The following is an 18,190-nucleotide window of genomic DNA, read 5'->3' as shown; positions in this document are numbered from 1 at the left end:
TGTATTTACTTGTGTTTAGGACATAATCTTACATGTGCTTGTGTATATACATTTATATTTCAGCTGATCTTAGAGGTAGTTCTACTTCTGTAATGCCTAAGAATTGTGGGGATGCTAATAAGGGGTTTCATGTTTAAGTTTGTTTCCTTGCTACTATCAAGTTATGTTGTACATGTAATTGCAAAACACAGTTACTTATTTATATCTTAATTGTGACTCTCACTTTAAGCTGGGCATTAGCAGTCTGTGCAGGAAACCAGTTCTTATGTATAGGCTGAGATGAGCAGGTTAGTTGCTCTGCTGCTGCTTGACTCTAAAAACTAAGGGCTGAATCTTTGGAGCCCCAAGAACCATTGTCAAATGTAGCGGCCTAGATTTTGATGATGTGCTTGATCAGCCTTGCAGCCTGGGAGAAGGACAAGAACATGTGGAGTAAACTACTTTATTACAGTACATGGCTGTTCTGTCTGTATGATTGAGATGCTACTTCACACATAGACAGCATGTGCCCAGCCAGACCCCTTCATAGCTCGGTTCAACTTGAAATTAGATTCCATTGATTTTGGGTCCAGAACAAATGCAGTTTGATATTTTTGTATTTCAGGCACCTAGGTCTGTCCTGGTTTTGTTTTTATGTGAATGATCTTAACACTTGGACAAGTTGGATGAAGGTGACCGGATTGCATCTTTCTGTTGAATGGCCTGTATAGGAATTTTGCTTTCCAGTCAGATTTTGCAGATATTTTCAACACCAAGAGTAATTTTGATAGTGCTGTTCTTACTTTGAAATTGTGAAAATTCTGGTGAGTAAGTAAACATTTTTTTCTCTCTCCTTTGTTTTCTTGCAGCCAACTGGGTACATGGAAAACTCCATTTCCTACAGTGCTATTGAAGATGTTCAACTGCTCTCCTGGGAGAATGCCCCTAAGTACTGTTTACAGCTCACAATCCCAGGGGGTACTGTCTTACTGCAGGTACAGTAAACACAGAAATAAATTTTTCTTTCTGTCTTACTATGGATCTCCTTTTAACTTCTGTTTGCTGTGCATGAAATCTTAGTTAGATGAACTCAGAAATGACAGAGAAATCAATGCTGTCAAATTATCTAACCACCAGAAAATTTTCTCAGGGTGATAGCTCTGAAGCTCTTCATGTTGTTCAACTATCAGCATGGAAATTTTGGGCCACAGTGATTAAATCTTCTTCCTGATTTTGTGTATCAAAATAGTGCTCTGTGGAAAGGCACATTGATGTGGCCCTGGAACAATTGCATTTTTACATATAGTCCTATTTGTGCATGAAACCAGTTAAAAATATCATCCTTCAATTCATCTACGAAGCCCGTAACTTGCACTGGAACTGATATCTTTTAAAAAAAGATATTTGATCTCCACTGGAAGATTTCAGTATAATTTATATGGGTATCTACATATGCTAGTTCTCTTTTAAGTGTTATTTTCAAACAGAAGACACTGCATTTACATTATTCCAGATTTCTTCATTCACTTGTGAGGCTTTGCAGGACATCTTGGATCATTGCAAGTTTTAGTGATGGAAAAGCACTGCACAGCACTGAGCTTTGGAGCTACTTTGAAGTAGGAAAAGAAAAGTAACCAAAAACCCAGCTGCTTGGTCCCCAAGGAGTTTTGAACTCCAGGTGACTCTTACCGTAGTTCTCAACATTTTTTCAAAGACAATTTACTTTTTCAGTTGAATATACAGCCATTACTATTGTGCATATGCATTTCATGCAGGTAGGACTGTAAATAGACCAGGTGAGCAATTTAAGCTTAGTTTAAATGGTGGGTAACTCATGAAAAATTAAAAAAGGTTATTTTTTTTTCTTGAAAAAGTATGAGCAGCTTCAAAGGATTGACCATAACAGAGCTTCTGTATCTGGGTGTGTACACACACACGCTTATTTTAACTGTACCACTTAAGCACAAAATGTAGTCCAGCAGATGAGAAGATGGGAACATACTGAATGACACACTAATGGCTGTGATGACCGTGTCTGCTGGATCATTTGTCCAAGAGAATCGTGGTGCACATTCCACTGATCCATCGTGCACAGTCCAGCATTTAATTATTTCTTAATGTTGAAATGTTTGCTGAAGGCCGTGTAGGGGCACAAAGTACGGGGTACCATCTGTGTCCAGGGAGGGTTTAGTTCAAGCTCTGTTGAAATGGCTCTGCCTGCAGAGCATGAGAAAAATACCACGAGTGGTATCATTCAGTAAGCCGAGGCTGGGTGCCAAGCTGGGCCGTGTTTTCCATACTGCAGACTTCTGTAGTGATGGGGAACGTCAAAGTTGGCTCTGAGTGAGTTGGGAAGCCGGTATGACTGATACCAGGTCGTACTAATACCAGGTCCAGCTAGGTCCAGCTCTCCTTTGCCTTAATTTCAGACAGGCTGATGGGTCTGTCCATAGGCAGAGCGGCTTAGCGGCAGCCAAGGACACAGTAATTGACTTTGGTCTGTCACATGGTTCCTGTGCTTGGGGTTTGGGATGGTTTTGGAACGTCATATAAAAATATCATGAGGTTTTGATGATTTTCAACACAGCAAATAAAGTTTTAGTCTGAAATGGTTAGAGGTGTCCATGGATACGTCCTTGGCGAAGTGTATTTCTGGAGCTCCCTTTCACTTACTGCACTGGTGTGATCCTGAGGGTTTGCAGCCCTGTAAAGCAGGGCTGCAGCTATTGCCCCATTTTAATCTGAAAATGGTGTAGCTAAGTAAGTTTGGGCTGACCTGAGAACATCTAACTTTGTGGACTCTGCTGGTGCATAGGTGGCATTTGTGAGTCCTTTCACACGTCCTTGAAGCACAGGAGCGTACGTACATGCCTCTGCTCGGTGCCTACCAAATTTCTGCGGCTCGAAGTGGCTTACTGGTTTTAGGCATTACTGGGGAGTGTGCAGAGTCTGAATTTCAGACAGGCTGCTGCGAGTTCATCTAAGTACTGATTCTGTGGTTTGAAAAGCCTCTACTGTGCGTGACATCGGGGAAGGCAGGAAGACGAGCCATGGTTTCTCAACAGCTAGATTAGGATCCTTATTATTGAGGAAATCTTCCTTGCCTAATGTGTTAATTGAATTAATTAGAAATAAATTTGTCAAATTATATGATTTTGATATTTTTTTTTTCTGGTTATAATTTTGCCTCTGTTTTTTCCATGTATTTCCTTAGTGGTACTAGCATTTATATTTATGTCAGTTTCAACAGCTAGAGTAGTTACATCTGCCTTTCCAAATGTCGTTTCTAAGTCTTTATTCTGTAGTTTCTGGTAGCTGCCTTTACAGGCCTGCTTAATAGGAAACAAGACGAAGTTTGAACCCACAGGTCCCTGCTGAATTTATAGGAAATTAGCAGGGCATGAAGACTTTAATCTGGAGCAACCTGCCAATTTTTCTTAAAAGAAAATGAACCAATAAAGCAAACACACAAATAATTACATTTGTGAGAAAATAACTTCTTAGCATGGATGCTTCTGTGTTTTCTTTGAAAAGATTGGTGTTTTTATGTGACCTCATAGGAGCTGATAAAGTGGAGTGAGCTGAGCTTCTGTTATGTTTGCTGCTGACTGACTGGGCAGACTGGATCAGATTACATTATAACTCTATGGGAATTTCAACATAATTGAAAATACAAACTTTAAAAATGTTTTTAGTATGACTTGGTCTTTGGTAGTGTCTCGATTCATCAGATGTGGTCAGATTGGAGGGAGTATAAAAATAGATTTCCCTTTTACAGTTGTAATGTGTATTCACAAGTCCAGAACAGTACTAAAAGTTCTGTTAAGTATACTTAAGAAATCAAGATGCAAAACCTGGGTTTATCAAGTAGTGGAGTTCAGCAGGAATTCTCTAGTATATGTGAAAAAGAGTTTGAGTATCTAAAAGACAAGTTCACTGAGGTGCCGGGAAATGGAGATGCTGGGAAATTAGCCCTTGCATACTTCAGTTATTTTTGTATTTCTGAGAGACTTCAATACATTTATGTATTTCCCATTATATGTGGGAAATTGAGACTTCCGATCTTCTATGGAATCATTCTGCCTTGCTAGCCTGAGCGGCAGCGTGCTCTGATGTAATGTCCAGCTCTGGCATCAGGAAGTGTGTGATAGTGGAACAAGTCAAACTAGTCCAAAACATATTCCCAGTACTGTTTCTTCTGAAGTACGCTTTTCTTTTTTCCAAAGACTTGATCTAAATGAGGTTTGTATACATAAAATTGTTTACATTAACAGTTTTGTCTGCCCCCCGATATATTTCATATTTCTCATTAATTTCAATTTTATATTTTGATATATAATTTGCACATGCTGAGTTGTAAATTCTTTGATATTATGGGATACTACTGACATGATTTGACATGAAGTGAAGCATTTTAGTAGTTCTGAATCACAGGCTTTCCTGATTTTTCATTGTGCAGAAAATTTTTAAATTCCAACTTCTGCTTCACTGAAGCAGAAGCAAATTCCAAACAACTGGCAATTACCTCAGATGGAAATTCATTTCCAGCAATCCTTGTGGGAGGATGTCAGCATGTGGTGTCAGGGTGTCCTTCGCGCATTTGTCTGTGCTAGGCGTGACAAATGGAACGAGAGAGTCCGAATCCATGTTCAAGTTCTCATCCCCCTGTCTGCTGTCACCAAGGTCTATTTCTGGCTTATTACTGCACAGGAATGAGTCAGAGAAGGAAGAGTGCCATTACCTTTCCTTACATCATCCTGATGTCCTCCCATAGCAATACTGACCCATCCCAACCTATTTTAACACATGAAATCTGACAAGTGTGCCGGAGGTGATGCAGCTCCCCTTAGGAAATTGGATCATCCTAACAGGACGTGTCTACCTGGGTTTCAGAGGAGGATTTGGTTCTCAGGCAGCAAACAGCTTAATCTGGCCTGGGATTGCATCGGAAAGTCGTCTTCGTGCATGTGTTTCCCACTCAGTGTTTGTTGTATAAGCACAACTGTCTCAGCACCAACGTGTTTCACCACCCGGTGTTTGGGAATTCTCATCGTCTCTTGTGGGAGCTGGGGACAGTCGGGTTTCTGGGAGATAGTTTTCTAGACTTGTGTGGCGCTTGTGTTTTCTCTCCTTCTGCCAAAGTGTTTTCTTTCCTCCTGCCAAACGATGTGGTCCATGGTCCTTCCGATGAGCAGCAATCAGCTCTCACAGATTGTTTTTCTTTCCTACAATTGGGATAGCAGGTGTTGAAAGAAGGTGTTTCTGTAGCTGCCTTGTAGGCCACCAGCTCTTCAGGCCGGGGAATGGGAGCTAAATTTAGCCTCTCAAGAAGTGTGAGCTGTTTAGTATGGGTAATTGCTGGGCCTCCTTGAGCTGGGCTAAACTTCTGCTCTTTCCGTTTGTAAAGCACAATGTGTGATTATGTCGTTGTGCGGATGATTATGAAGAGGATGCTGCTATTGATGGTGAAATAACTGGAAGAACCTTTTGAAGGAGATCGGAAAAAACGCAGAGTGTAATTTCACAAGCTCCTTAAAACCAAATGTAGGAATTGTCTGGGGGAAAAGGCTTTGGTATTTCAGTCGTGACAGTACTGCCTGCTTTCACGTGGTTTTCTTTCTTTCAGATGGGTCCTAAATGCCTTAAAGCTGCCAGTCCCATCCCTATCGCTAGTGTTGTTTTATTCATTTCTTGGCAATCGAGTGTAGTCAGGAGGAAAACCAAACAGAACAGGAAGCCTTGACAAGCACAACAGTCACACGTTCAGCTCGGTGCTTGAGCACGCTGTTTTTGCCAGGGAGTCCCCACGGTATATGTTTCCACTGGATTTTTTAGTAACGTTTTATTTTAGTCTCCTTGGAGAACCTGGCTTTTGTTTTCGGTGCAAGTCCAGCTAATGTTGCCACTGTGGAGAGGTCATGCAAGGACCAGAATCCAGCAGAGATGCAGAATATTTTCAGGAGGAAAATGGCATTTCTATCAATTACCAGTAACTCCGTCTGTACCTTGGGTTAAACCCAAAGAGTGGCGGGTTTCACTTGCAGGTCTGCCTGTGTCCTGGAGGCTTAATGCTGGGGTTTGCATCAGGAAGAGGTTTTGTACAGTCTGCATGAGGCAGCAGTGTGCATGCCATGGGGGTTCGCCTTCCCGCGGCCGCTCCGCTCTGCTCTTCTGTGGCTGGTAATGAACTGGTGCAGAAAAGCCTGCTATATGTTGTGAGTCCCAGTAATGAATGTGCCTCAGCTGGAGGAAAGCGTAACAAATCCCCATCCTGCTGACCAGAAAGCAAGCGAGGGAGAGAAAGAGAAACACTGAATGAAACCAGGAAGAGTTAAAAACATAATCTGGGTGGTTAGTTCCCACTTACTGCCACGTCTTTTCAGCTGGCAAAATCCCTTAGCAGAGTATGTGTGAAGGATGCTGTGGTAAGGAAAAATTGGGGAGCTTTTGCTATGTGGATAGGCCTGTTCTTGTATTCTTCCGAGTAACACACATGCCAGTAAAAAGGTTTAACTTACTCGTAAAGGAACTTAGTAGCCTGGCCTGTGTGATGTGCTGGAAATCACAAATTTTCTGCTGATGCTTGTTGCCGTAGCCATACGTAGCCCGTATCAGTGGTGTTGTGAATGTTTACGTTAGGTAAAGGTCTTGCCATCATTTCTAGAGTGGTCGGTTTCTTGCAGTTTCAGGTGTTCTGTTTCTCAGCAGCACCAAGGTTCTGATTTTGTCTCCTCCTCACCTGGGTGGAAATTACTGTAGGGGCTGTTAATGCTGGCATGAAACAAGTGTTCAGTTTCCTATTTTTGCGAGCAAAAGGAAAATCTGCTTTTAAAAAGTTCACTACCTTTTAATGAAAAAGTGTATTTCTACTCATTGACTAAGAAATGAAGTAGTTTGGTTGCAAGAAAAATACTTGTTTTTCTGAGCAGAGATGTAAATTTACTCATGTTGACCAAAGTGCTGCATAAGCAGGCATTTAATCTCTCATGCAGATTTCCTCCTGTGAGCAGTCTTTTTGAAGCTGATGAAATTAATCCTACGAGTAAGGGTGGTACTGCAGCTGATCCTAGGTGTCTTTTCCACTCTGACTGAACATTTACACCCCCAAAATTAGCATATAAAATCCTTCAAAACATAGTTCCGGGATCAACTTGTCTTTAAAATAAAGTCCTATCTACAGCAGGCATTCTAAAAGTAGATGTTCTTCCTCCTCATTGGGATAATAATAAATAAGCTTGAAGTTTCAGTCTTCTTGCACCTTCTAAGAGTCTTACTGCCACATTGTCCTGTTTTCTAAAGTACTTTTCTACTACATTGTGGTTGTGCAAAAACAGGGGAAGACCTTGATTGTGCAAGAAGCTCCAGTCGGTCGGACTGTGTGCCACCCACAGCCCTGCTAAAGCCGCTGCATTTGAGAACAAAGTTCTTAGCAGAATTGGAGCCTCTAAGCACACCAACCACGCAGGGGGCCCGAACTGTTGTTTAACATAGATAGGTTATAAAATCTCCATTGTACTTCGTTCCTGTCTCATTGGCTACTTGTAACAATAGCAGGCAAAACGTTTCCAGGTTTGATCTTTTTTAAAAAAATTGGAAAGGTAGCTGTAAGTTTAACAGTGTAAACTGGACCCACTGTGTGGGCAAGGCTGTGTAAGAAAAACTTACCCTGTGTGGTCAGCATGCCTAAGGAAAACCTGCTTTTGAAGTCTTTTGTGTCTCATTTTCTCCTCTTTATTGTACCCTAGAGCTGAATAAATATAGTAGGTTATGCCCTCAGCTGGAGTGAAAAACTGTAGCTGTCAGTTCCCGGGAAGTGATGATTTCAGTGCAGAAGTGCTGGGCTCCAGGAATGCACACCAGATAAAACTGTAAATGTGTGTGTGCGGCCCCTGTAAATCAATTGTAGTTTCCTCCACTGCTTACACTTTGGTGCTTGTTGCTCCAAACTTCAGAAATTTTATGCACATTAATCTGTATGCTTGAGTAAGTCAGTGTGTGCACAAGTGGCCATCGGTTGGACAGCTGTCTGGATGAGCACCAACAAGAGCCTGATGGCTCTTCTGTCATCCTGGAGTGCTGTGAAGCTCACATTTCTTTTGATAAGGAAGAAATATTCCCTGTAGTCCCTTTCTCAGTGTAAGCCTGAAGAAGACAAGGGAGGAACAAGGGATGCTGTGCAAGCGCAAGCTCTTTGTTGTCCTCTGCAAAAGATCCAGCATTTCCTGCGCATCGCTGCGGGCAGCTTACTGGAACGAGGCAGGAAGAGTGCACTGGAAGGATTAGTCTCTGCTGCCAGGGAGAAGTGGGGAACGCTGGTGTCAGACAGCTCCATCCAGATAACAGTGGTTGGGTTAAATGCGTTCAGACTAACTGTGTGGAACACTGTGGAAAGACCGCCGGTGAAATGACCATTGACTTTCCAAGTTCCTCTTAGCGTCAAGTCCTGATCATTAATAGAAGCGTGAGGATTCCCTAAAGGTTGGGTTTTCCACTTCTGTGTTCACATTGTGGTCTTTGTCTTCATTTTCCTTGGGAGCGGTCTTGAATGACAGCCCCAGCTCTGAGTGTTTGTAGTTTTTGAGTGGTTCAAACTCCTACCTAACCTAGACCCAGATGCAAGTTTTCTTACCACTTCTCCTCTACAGTAGCTAACGCTATGTTTAGACAGTCTTGGTCCCATACTTGGAACCTGGTCACTTTGCTAATTTTACTTTAAATGCTTTTTGTATATTGCTATTGTCAAGTTGAAAAGTCTTTCCTCTTCTGGTTTTGGTTTTGCCTTTTATAGCATTAACATTATTTGTTCCTTTTCTTCTCCACTATTTGCAGTATCTCTACCTCTGCCTGATGCTGTTGTCCTCATTAATAGTTTCTGTCATCCGGTTTATGTGAGGCTCCAGTTGGTTGCACAATCTATCTACACATAGTATTTTCTAATTATTTGTGGTGGTCTTACAGGCTGCAGCTCCTGACATCCAAAAGTAGGAGAATAATTAACGATTCTCAGCAGTTCCCATTTAGGGCTTTAGCGTTTGCTCTTACTTAGACTTCAGTGCATTTTTTGTTCAAGTCACGTAGCGGTCAGACCAGGCACTAAATCAGGTTGACATTTTGCTTGTATGAGAGAAGTACTTCATCTCCCTCGAATATTTTGGATTTTATCAATTTGAATAACAGTATCTTAGTTAGCATAGCTCCTATATACTCAGTCTGCTTTTTTTTTTTTTTTTTTTTTTTTTTTTAAGAAGTAATGGATGTGTAACTTGCAATATGAATGGTGGTATTGCTTAGTATACGTGCTCCAGCCTACAAAAACTTTCAGTTTTGCTTATTCTTTAAGGGGCTTTGATGCTAGCATTTCAAATGAAGGGGTTTTGTTCCCCTCCATGAAACAGTTTTCTCCTTAAAAAAAAAGGTTCCATTTGAAACTGGATCTTTCAGAGTAATTGGTGGGTTTTTGCAGCATTTTGTCTGGACAAAGATAAGAAATATCTAAACATACTTACTTCATGTCTTTTTATTTATGTTCAAAATGTTTTTCAGGCTTTTTGTGGCAAACTATTTTTGACTTTTTTATTATATATACTATATATAGTATAAAGTATATTGAATTGAAATTCAGTTCTGTAACATACATAGGTAAAAGGTCTATCTTTTCATATGTTGGAATGCACATATATGCATAAACCACTGTGTAAATAACAGAAAGAAAATCATTAAATATTGGCAAACCAAAATACCCTGAAGATCTGCACTCTAAACATTTTTAGAATTTTTCATTGCATACAAATAATAATTAAAAAAGAAGTAAAAAAAAAGTTATGCTTTTTGGTTCCATTTCTAGCAAATTCATATTCTGATAGGCCAGCATTCTTCATGAAATGGAAAGTTTGTTTTTGATAAACTCTGTGGTCAGCCAATGTTATTTATGATAGATCTATTTGGCTTTATTGCCTAGAGATCTACTGGAGGAGCAATTGATTGTCGTTAATGTATAAAATAATATGTAATACATATATATAAAAGAGCATTACTGCATTTAATTCAGAGAAATCAGTCCAAATATATGTCACTGAGACATCAGTATATGACCTTGACATGAAACATTTTTACTTCTGGTATTCTTGCCCTTATCAGTCAACTGAACCACTGTCCGGCAATGAAATTAATTCTGTGATGTGGATTTTGAATACTTACCTGAAAAGGTGTTATGGAGTGAAATTTGTTGAATGATGCTTTAATGTGCAAGAAGTAAGTGGTTTTTAGGTGGTGAAGAACCTCACGGTTTGGTTTTTTTTCTTCTAACATGGCTTTATAGGCTATCCTGTAATTCTCACTGATTGCTTAAAACATTTTGAGTCGTAAGTAAAAATTGCCTAGCGATTGGCGGCGATAAGTTAGAGCTGAAAAAGCCAAAGGGCATCTCTACCCACTCAAATATTTCAAACTTATGTCACCTTGTTAAGGCATGCATATTTACGTCACTGTAGATGCTTTTATATTTTTTGATACCGAGCCTTTTGACCTTTGGGAGTGTTGAACTATTCCTTCGTTGGCTAAGAACCTGGCTTCACACTGAGCATTTCTGGCAGCTGTGCTCAATACGGACAAAAACGGGTGATCGCTGGGAGTCATTATTACAACATTTATGCTGTTGCTGCAAACAGTCTGTGCATGTGTCTGCACGTCTGTGTGTGTTATGCTTTTCACTCTGTTTTAATATCGCTGAAAGAGCTAAGACATAATTTGAATTGTTTGGGGGCCAGCTGAGGAACAGGACAAGAAGGGAAACTAGAGGATGGAAAAAACCCACCCCTTCTAGTAAAATGTCAACCCATCTTCTTACTCTGCTCTGCGTCCGATGATTAATAGCAAAGGCAAATGTCCTACAGACATACAAGATCTGACCAAAACCTGATTGAAATCAGGGAGGATTTTTTAGTCTTTGGGTTGGACTCCGTTTCATAGGAGGTTAATGTTTTGTAAGGTTTTAGTTTGGTATTTTACGTTTGCAGCAAGGTCTTCATGTCACTGCTTTCTGTGAAAATAAACAGGTTATAATGTAAAGTGGTAGCTTTGAGCAAAGAGTCCCCTTCACTCTGGTGAGGCTGCGGGTGAAGTCAGCCAGGATCATAAAGTTCAGAAGAATGTGGTGAGTGCAGCCTTATTGGTTTTAGGGCACACATGGGTGATTTGCTTTGTTTTGGCTGGCTGATCTGAAACGCTGCTAGAAACTAATGATTCTGTTTATAACTTTTGTTTATTGCAGGCTGCAAACAGTTACCTGAGGGATCAGTGGTTCCATTCTTTGCAGTGGAAGGTAAGTTCTGCACTTCACTGTCTTCCTTGTCTGCCCCTAAGAATACTTTTTAGCATTCCCTATCCCTTCATTCTAAGAGTCCTGAATGGATAAAGTTTTTCTTATAGGAGCCCTGAATCAGAAGTATGTGGTTTCAACTTGTCCCTACTGTGAATGAAGTGGACAAATTAACTTGTTACATAGCCCAGATTTATCATCATGTGATTGGCTTTAGAAAGCAGATAGCCAGTCAATTCACATTTAAACAGTATAGAGATTGGATGGTTTTGATTTTGTACAGTGAAGTGTGATACGTTACAGAATCAATACAGCCTAATCATATGCTCTGGACACTTGGGATATTTGGTGGTTTTGTTTGTTTTTTCCTTTTCCTGAGAAACTAGGGAGAAAGGGTGTCTTTTAGAGTTGGTTATTGTAAATAGCATCAATTGGTTATGCATCAGTCTGTGTTTATGCTTTAGGATGATTTGGCTTTAAAGGCAGTTTCTATTTCAGAGGTCTCGAGCCCTGTCCCATTTTCAGCGGGAACAATGGGCTGATTGCCCTGACTCGGGGAAGTGGATCACAGTGACAACACTGTCTCTCAAAAGCAGCACATTCCTCATCGAAAACTGTAGCTGCTGACCTTTGGATGGAAACTGTATGGATCTTTGATGCAGCTGGAAACAAGTTTTGGCCAGATGCTGAATATGGTTGTCCTCTCTCGTCTTCCGGTGGGGAAGACAAGCAGTAGCTTTTCAGCTCCGGACTTGTCTTCGGCAGGGTTTCAGTGAAGCCAGCCAGATCGGCTGTGTAGTTCATCAAGATTTCAGCCCGCTGACAGCAACCGCATGTGAAAATATAAGAAAGTCCCTCCCACCAAACTGGTTTTGTTGTAGGTGTGTTTGATAGTTGCAAAATAGTTGTGTGGCAAAACTACAGTATCGGTGTGCTTTGTATTGCCGTCAGCGTCTGGCAGAATCCTATTCTGAGTGGATACAGGTTCTTATCAGTAAGAGCCAAGTGTCGAGATCTCTTTTTCCAGACCACTGGCATATTCTCCAGCCTGTTACCCTGGTTGCCCAAATGAGCGTGGGACAGTGGTACTGATCGCAGAAGGCCAGGCTGTGGTGTGGCACTTCATTTTGGCCTCTTGACAGTATCATTAACAGAATGCCTAGCCAGTCTTGCTTTCTTTGCAGCTCCTGAGGATAACAAAGAGCTTAAAGCATGCAGAGACAGTATCTCCATATGGCTGTTATTTTTCCTCCTACTTAGGCAGGCAGGGAAGACGAGAGAAAGCGTGGACAGAAATGATGATGGAATTTCTTTTTCTCCCTCTCCCCCGACCAGGATGGCTGTGGTATTGATGTGCCGGTGGCATGTGCCTCCTTCACTGCGGTAGTAAGGGGAAAATCAGGGTTGGAGGTGCAACTCTGAGGAAAAAAAAAAAAAAAAAAAGTAAGGAATGGTAAAGATGCAGCCTGGCCCCACCACCGGCTACCCCATCAATTAAATTATGGAGGTGGGGCGAGGGGAAGCCGAGGCAGAATGACCTGGCTTGCTCACATGCCTTTCAGTCATGGAGAGGGAGCTTTGCTCTGTGGGAGTTGTTTTTAAAGGAGTATTTCTTAAACTTTCCTATGCCTCTGACCAAGCCTCTCATTTTGGGAAACTGAGTAATTTAACTTGTTGCAAAGTAGAACTTATTTTTGCTTCCCTCCCCACCCCCATTAAGTTCATGTCTGAAAAACAAGTGGAACATTTATCTTGATTTGAAAGGCCTTCCCTTTACCAAGAATAGCAAGTAGCCTTTTCCCATAAGAACAGCGACAGCGTTTAGTCACCGCCCAGGTACTTTACACCAACAAATTCCTCTTTGCTAAAATGGATATAGTTTTGATGGGGTTTGTTGCTTAATAGTTCAGAAGAAGAGCACCTGGTAAGTTTCTGCTCTGTACTTTGGTTGATATTTACCAGGTTTAAATGAGATCACAACAGAACTAAGAGGCAAGACAAGTGGTGTATCTAGGAGGAGAGTGGAAGTGTGCAGTTATGTGGTCTACCTTAGCAAAGTTTATCACTTTACTGGCACCATAGCCTATGACTTTAAGAGCCAGGTGCCAAGGTTCATCTCACTCCATAATTGTTATGGTTTGATGATTAAGCAGGTAGTGAGGGAACCCACAAAAAACCAGGAAGCCTGTTCTTCTGGAATGGGTCATTTACACAAAGCACCAGCTGGCAGAGAGATCGCTGCAGCTGTATTATAATTGGGTGGTTGTGCTGACGAATGATATATTTGTCCAGTGGTCTTACAAATAATAGGTCAAAACATTTCTGCGGGCATGTAGAACACAGATGCAAACCGGTGCAGATAGCTGAAGCAGTTATTTGGGGGAAAACATTCAACAGAGATGAGCTTACTGTTGTTTGTAGTTGTGCAGTGGAAGCATTTAGGGGGCCTGGCTGAACCCAGAGCTCCGCTGTGCTAGGCAGTAGATGTAGGTGGGGCAGGAGACTGTCGCTTCCCCGTCCTGCCCAAACAAGGCTGGAGGAACCCATTTTACAGATGGCAAACAGATATCCTGGGAGTTACCAGCAGTGGAAATTGCCCCCCACTTAAACTGCAGTCGTTGGGAGCAGGTTCATATTCTGTCAGTGTGCTTCTGGCTCCTTTCCCTGTGCTTCCAGCCTTGAGGATCGGTCAGATGCTGCTGACCACGTTGTCTGAGCTACCTGGAGAATGGCTAGGTCCAGGGTATACCTGTGTGGTTAAATATCCGGGGAAGCTCTTTAGGTTCAGGCACATACCGGTTATCCTTTGGTCTTGTATGAAGGTGCTAAGGTCTGTGGGAGAGCTTTTATGTGGTGCAGTTTTAAGGATTAACACGCTGTGGGAATTCATTTTGCCAGCCAGCACCCTGGAAATAATTTTGTTCTAGAGACAAACACTGAAATAAAAATCAGGAATAATTTCTTTCTGCAGCCCAGAGAATAATAAAAGAGATGCTACAGATAAACAGAAATAAAAGAAAAGCAAACACATAATTATCCATGTTTTAGATCCAGCTCCAAGAGGTTTTATGTGTCATCCAACTAGCTAGCTGTCAAGATGCTTACACAGCTTTTTAGATGCGACTTTCTCCTTGAATACTGTGCTCATTGAAGAGAGCATGGATGTAGGGACAGACTGTTCCTTATGTAGTCATTTTCTCTTTGGGTTTTCAGTTTCAAACCCTCCCACTAGGAGTTACTCATAATTCCTTATTTGATCTGGATATCAGTGTGTATCACAACTCCTAAAGGATTATTGGCCACCTCAGCCTATTTTTAGAAATCCTGATTTCCTTCAGGTTATAGCCAAGCCAAATGATATTTGTCCAGAGAATAAACAGAACATGTTAACAGCTGTCCAGATCCTCAAACATAAACAAATCATTAATCCATTGTGTAAGGAATGTTCCTTTAAAACCAAGGAGGTTGGATTGAAACCACGATATGTAATCTTTGGTGTTTGGAAGCTGGTAAGTCATAACAGTGTATCAATAAAGATAACAACACTTTTTGTGAATACGCAAAAGAGACCAACACATGCAGTTCATTGCCCTTTCTGGGTCTAGGCCACATACAGTGGTAACCAGCCACTTCTGTAGGGGGTGAGTACAGCTAAGCTTGGCTTTGAGGGGTACTACGACTAGTAATTTGGGGGCACACACAAATAAACAAATGTGTACCCTTGGCATTTTCCCAGAAAGCATCCATTTGCTTTGTTGCTTGGTGATATCTTGCCATCTTTGGGCTAAGGACTTTCTGTGTATTTGTGTAGGGCCGAGCATATAGAGGTGCCATCCTCTGTAGAAATTGTCGAGCCCTGCTACACCATGTGCTTAAAGTATTAGTCATTAAAAGACCCACTTGAGTAATTTAGTAGCGTGTTGCACTTGAATTGAAAAACATGTCAGTGAGATCTTCTCCAGGGGTCTTTAGGTCTTGTCTTGTGATAACAGAGTACAGGTATGGATTTGCATGTATTGGGGGGGAATGCACCTAAAGGTTACACAGGGCATGTTGCAATTTTTTAGCACGCTTGATAGTAAACTCTGAACGCTGCCCTCATTGTGGGATATGTGGGTTGTTTGTGTTTTCTAGTTAACTGAATGATGCGGCAATGAAACATGTCAGTTGATGGCCTTTGGGGGAATGTCCTGAATTGACACAATATGGAAAGAACAGACCCAGGTCTGCAGTACAGCACGAAGCATGACTAGAGCTGAGCTTTGTGCGCCCCTGACCTGGATCTTTTAGAAAAGCTTGCCTATACCTTGTCTTTTCTACTGATGCTATTAACGAGTCCTCGACTCTCCCTTAATGAGTAGTGCTGCTTGGTTAGGAGTTTTACCCATCTGTTAGCATGGACAGTGCAAATGTGTTAATTGTAGAATTGTTTAGGTTGGAAGGGACCTTTGAACATCACCTGGTCCTCTCCCCACCCACGCTGCCCTTTGCCTGACTCAGTGCAGGGTATACTTTGAAGTCGTATGAGGTTGCTGAGAGCCTGTATGACCAAGCTGTGAAGCCCCGAGCCAGGCACAGCATTCAGGTGTGCTCTCACAAGTGCTGAGCAGCGGGAGCAGTCAGCTCCCTCAGGATGCTGCCTGCGCTTGTGCTCGTGCAGCCCGGCACGCGTACACACCTCTGATTGCAGTCAACAATCACGTTACCTTTGGTTTAAAATTCATTTTCTACATGGACTCCATGTTTTGATTCCCATGGATCGGGAAACTGAAACAATGCTGTCATTTGGGATTTGCAAACATTTTGCATTGAGTGCTAAAACAAGCAGTGCTGGCCTTCATTCAAAAACTTCAATTTTGCATTAATAATTCCCTGGTTCTCATAGGGATCGTCGTATCTTTGTCTTCAGGAAATAGATACTTCGATGTGCAAGCAGGCCTATTAATTGCAAAGGGACTGACCGTCATATAAAGTCATATTTGACCTGAATAACCTGAAATACGCTCTCTGGTCTTTACTGTGTCCAGGTTATGAATTCCTTGTCCGTTACAAAAAGTATTCAGTACTGTAATAGCTGTGGGCGAGTAACAGATTTTGTATCTAATGGTGAAAGTTCAGAAGGAGTTTTCTGTGCTTTGCTACAACTGCAAAATTTTTAGTTGAGGGAAACTGTTCTTGAAAGTGTGGTAAAGCCTACCTTGTGTAAAGCACCTTTACGGTTTTGTCACCATGGTAATGATTAAAAATAGTGCTGATACAGGAGTGGGGTTTATATAGAATTTAAATGATGACATTAAAGGAATTTATAGCCTTAAATCTCAGTAAATCATGCCTTAAAACTATGAGATCAGGAAAAAAATCACATTGGTTATGGTTAAAAGGGCCCATGTCTGTCATTTGTGTTTAATCATCTAATTTATGATCTGAGGGAGGAAGCTTTGATACCATGTGATAATTCAATAGCCCTGTGCTGTACTGCATAGTGAAAATATTATTTGAAGAGCTCAGCAGTTCTTTAGAGTGGTAGTTCTGGACTTCAGACCTTCTCTTTGGTGGTTACACAGCGTGCACAACTGTGATTGTCTTGGCTGATTCTTTGCTTTCTTTAGCTGAAAACCTGAGGTATTTTCACAGAACACAGAAATTGCATTTTCTGTTATTTTGAGGTGAAACAAAAAGTAGTTATCATACAATTATTAGCCCAAAGATGGCTTTTTTTCTTTGTATTTTTTCTTTTTCCTTTTGTGTCTGTACACGAGTCAGTAATATATTGATGGGAACCTAAGCTGTGGAAGTAAGTTTTGACTTTCAAAGCCTCAGGGCTTTGAAATCATTGTGGGCTTTGAGGACAGAGGAGTTTTGGAGGAGCAAGTTTTTTTGCTTTGACAGACAAAAGGCAGCCTGCATGTTTTTGTATGGTAGTTTTCCTGTGGAATACCCAGGTACCATTTGTGAGAGACCGTGAGCAGATTTTTAAGACAGCCAGAGCCTTTCCCCTGCAGGACTCTGAGCATCCTGATGGAGTTTCAGACAGGGCTTTATACTCACTTTTTAAGGGACAGGTGCAGGGTCCAAGTGGTTGATGGACCTGTGTTGCCAAGAAGAGAGGCTGCTGGTACCAGGTGGAGCTTTCTGGTGCATATAGTGGGATTAAAAAAGTGTCTTGGCATTTTTCAGTTCCTGATGCCCTCTCTTATGGTTAGGTTGATGTTTACTTCCAAGATTTGTTCTTTTGTATTTGAAATGTAACATGAAACGCAGCTGTGTCTGCCTGCATGGGGCTCTCCAGTGACATCCCCTTGCTCTTCGTGCAGTGATTGGTAATACTGCCTGGTCTATAGTCAAAAAATCTCATTGCAAATTCAGGAGCAATGTCATGGAAATCTTGTCATACTTACAGCTTTTTATTTCCATAATGTTTATATTTATAGTTAAGTATTCTCCCATACTACTATTTTTTTTTGGGGGGGGGGGGGGCGCGGGCAGGGCAGGGCAGTGATGTCTTTTTTTTTTTTTTTTTTTCCCTCCTTTGGCTTAAGACATTTTCATGAATACATGAAGCCCACCGGCTTGCTTAATTTTCCTGTGGGAGTTTGACAGTCTTAGGCCATGTGTTACCAGAAGTCACTTGAAAAATCTTGGGCTTGTTTTCTGTTCCTGGGATCTCAGTTTGCTAGTGGTAGCTAGGTAGCTGTGCTCTTGCAGCAGAAGGGCATTAATCTCACTTTGGGAAGTGGAAATTGATAGATGAAAAGCAGACAAGATGTTGACAGAAAGTTTTTTCTTTTATTTTTTTTTTATGAAACACTGGTGATATTTTAAGAATGGGAAGAGGTAGAGTGGTTAGGGGTTTTTTTAAGCATTCATTGCCTTTGCATTAGGAAAATACCTCAC

The 18,190-nt window shown here is 41.4% G+C and overlaps 1 protein-coding gene across 1 annotated transcript in view; it reads left to right on the top strand.

The window, feature by feature from the left end:
* CMIP (c-Maf inducing protein) overlaps nt 1-18,190 on the top strand; it is a 138,393-nt gene that overhangs the window by 72,517 nt on the left and 47,686 nt on the right. The window contains exons 2-3 of the mRNA XM_080410695.1: nt 849-974; nt 11,249-11,299. Coding sequence (XP_080266821.1) covers nt 849-974; nt 11,249-11,299 — 177 coding nt within the window. The remainder of the gene's footprint in view (nt 1-848; nt 975-11,248; nt 11,300-18,190) is intronic.

The sequence above is a fragment of the Falco punctatus genome (assembly GCF_963210335.1).
Source record: "Falco punctatus genome assembly, chromosome: 14".
NCBI classification, from domain to species: domain Eukaryota; kingdom Metazoa; phylum Chordata; class Aves; order Falconiformes; family Falconidae; genus Falco; species Falco punctatus.
Note: the sequence above shows the minus strand (reverse complement) of the source record. Positions and strands in the feature narration are given on the sequence as shown.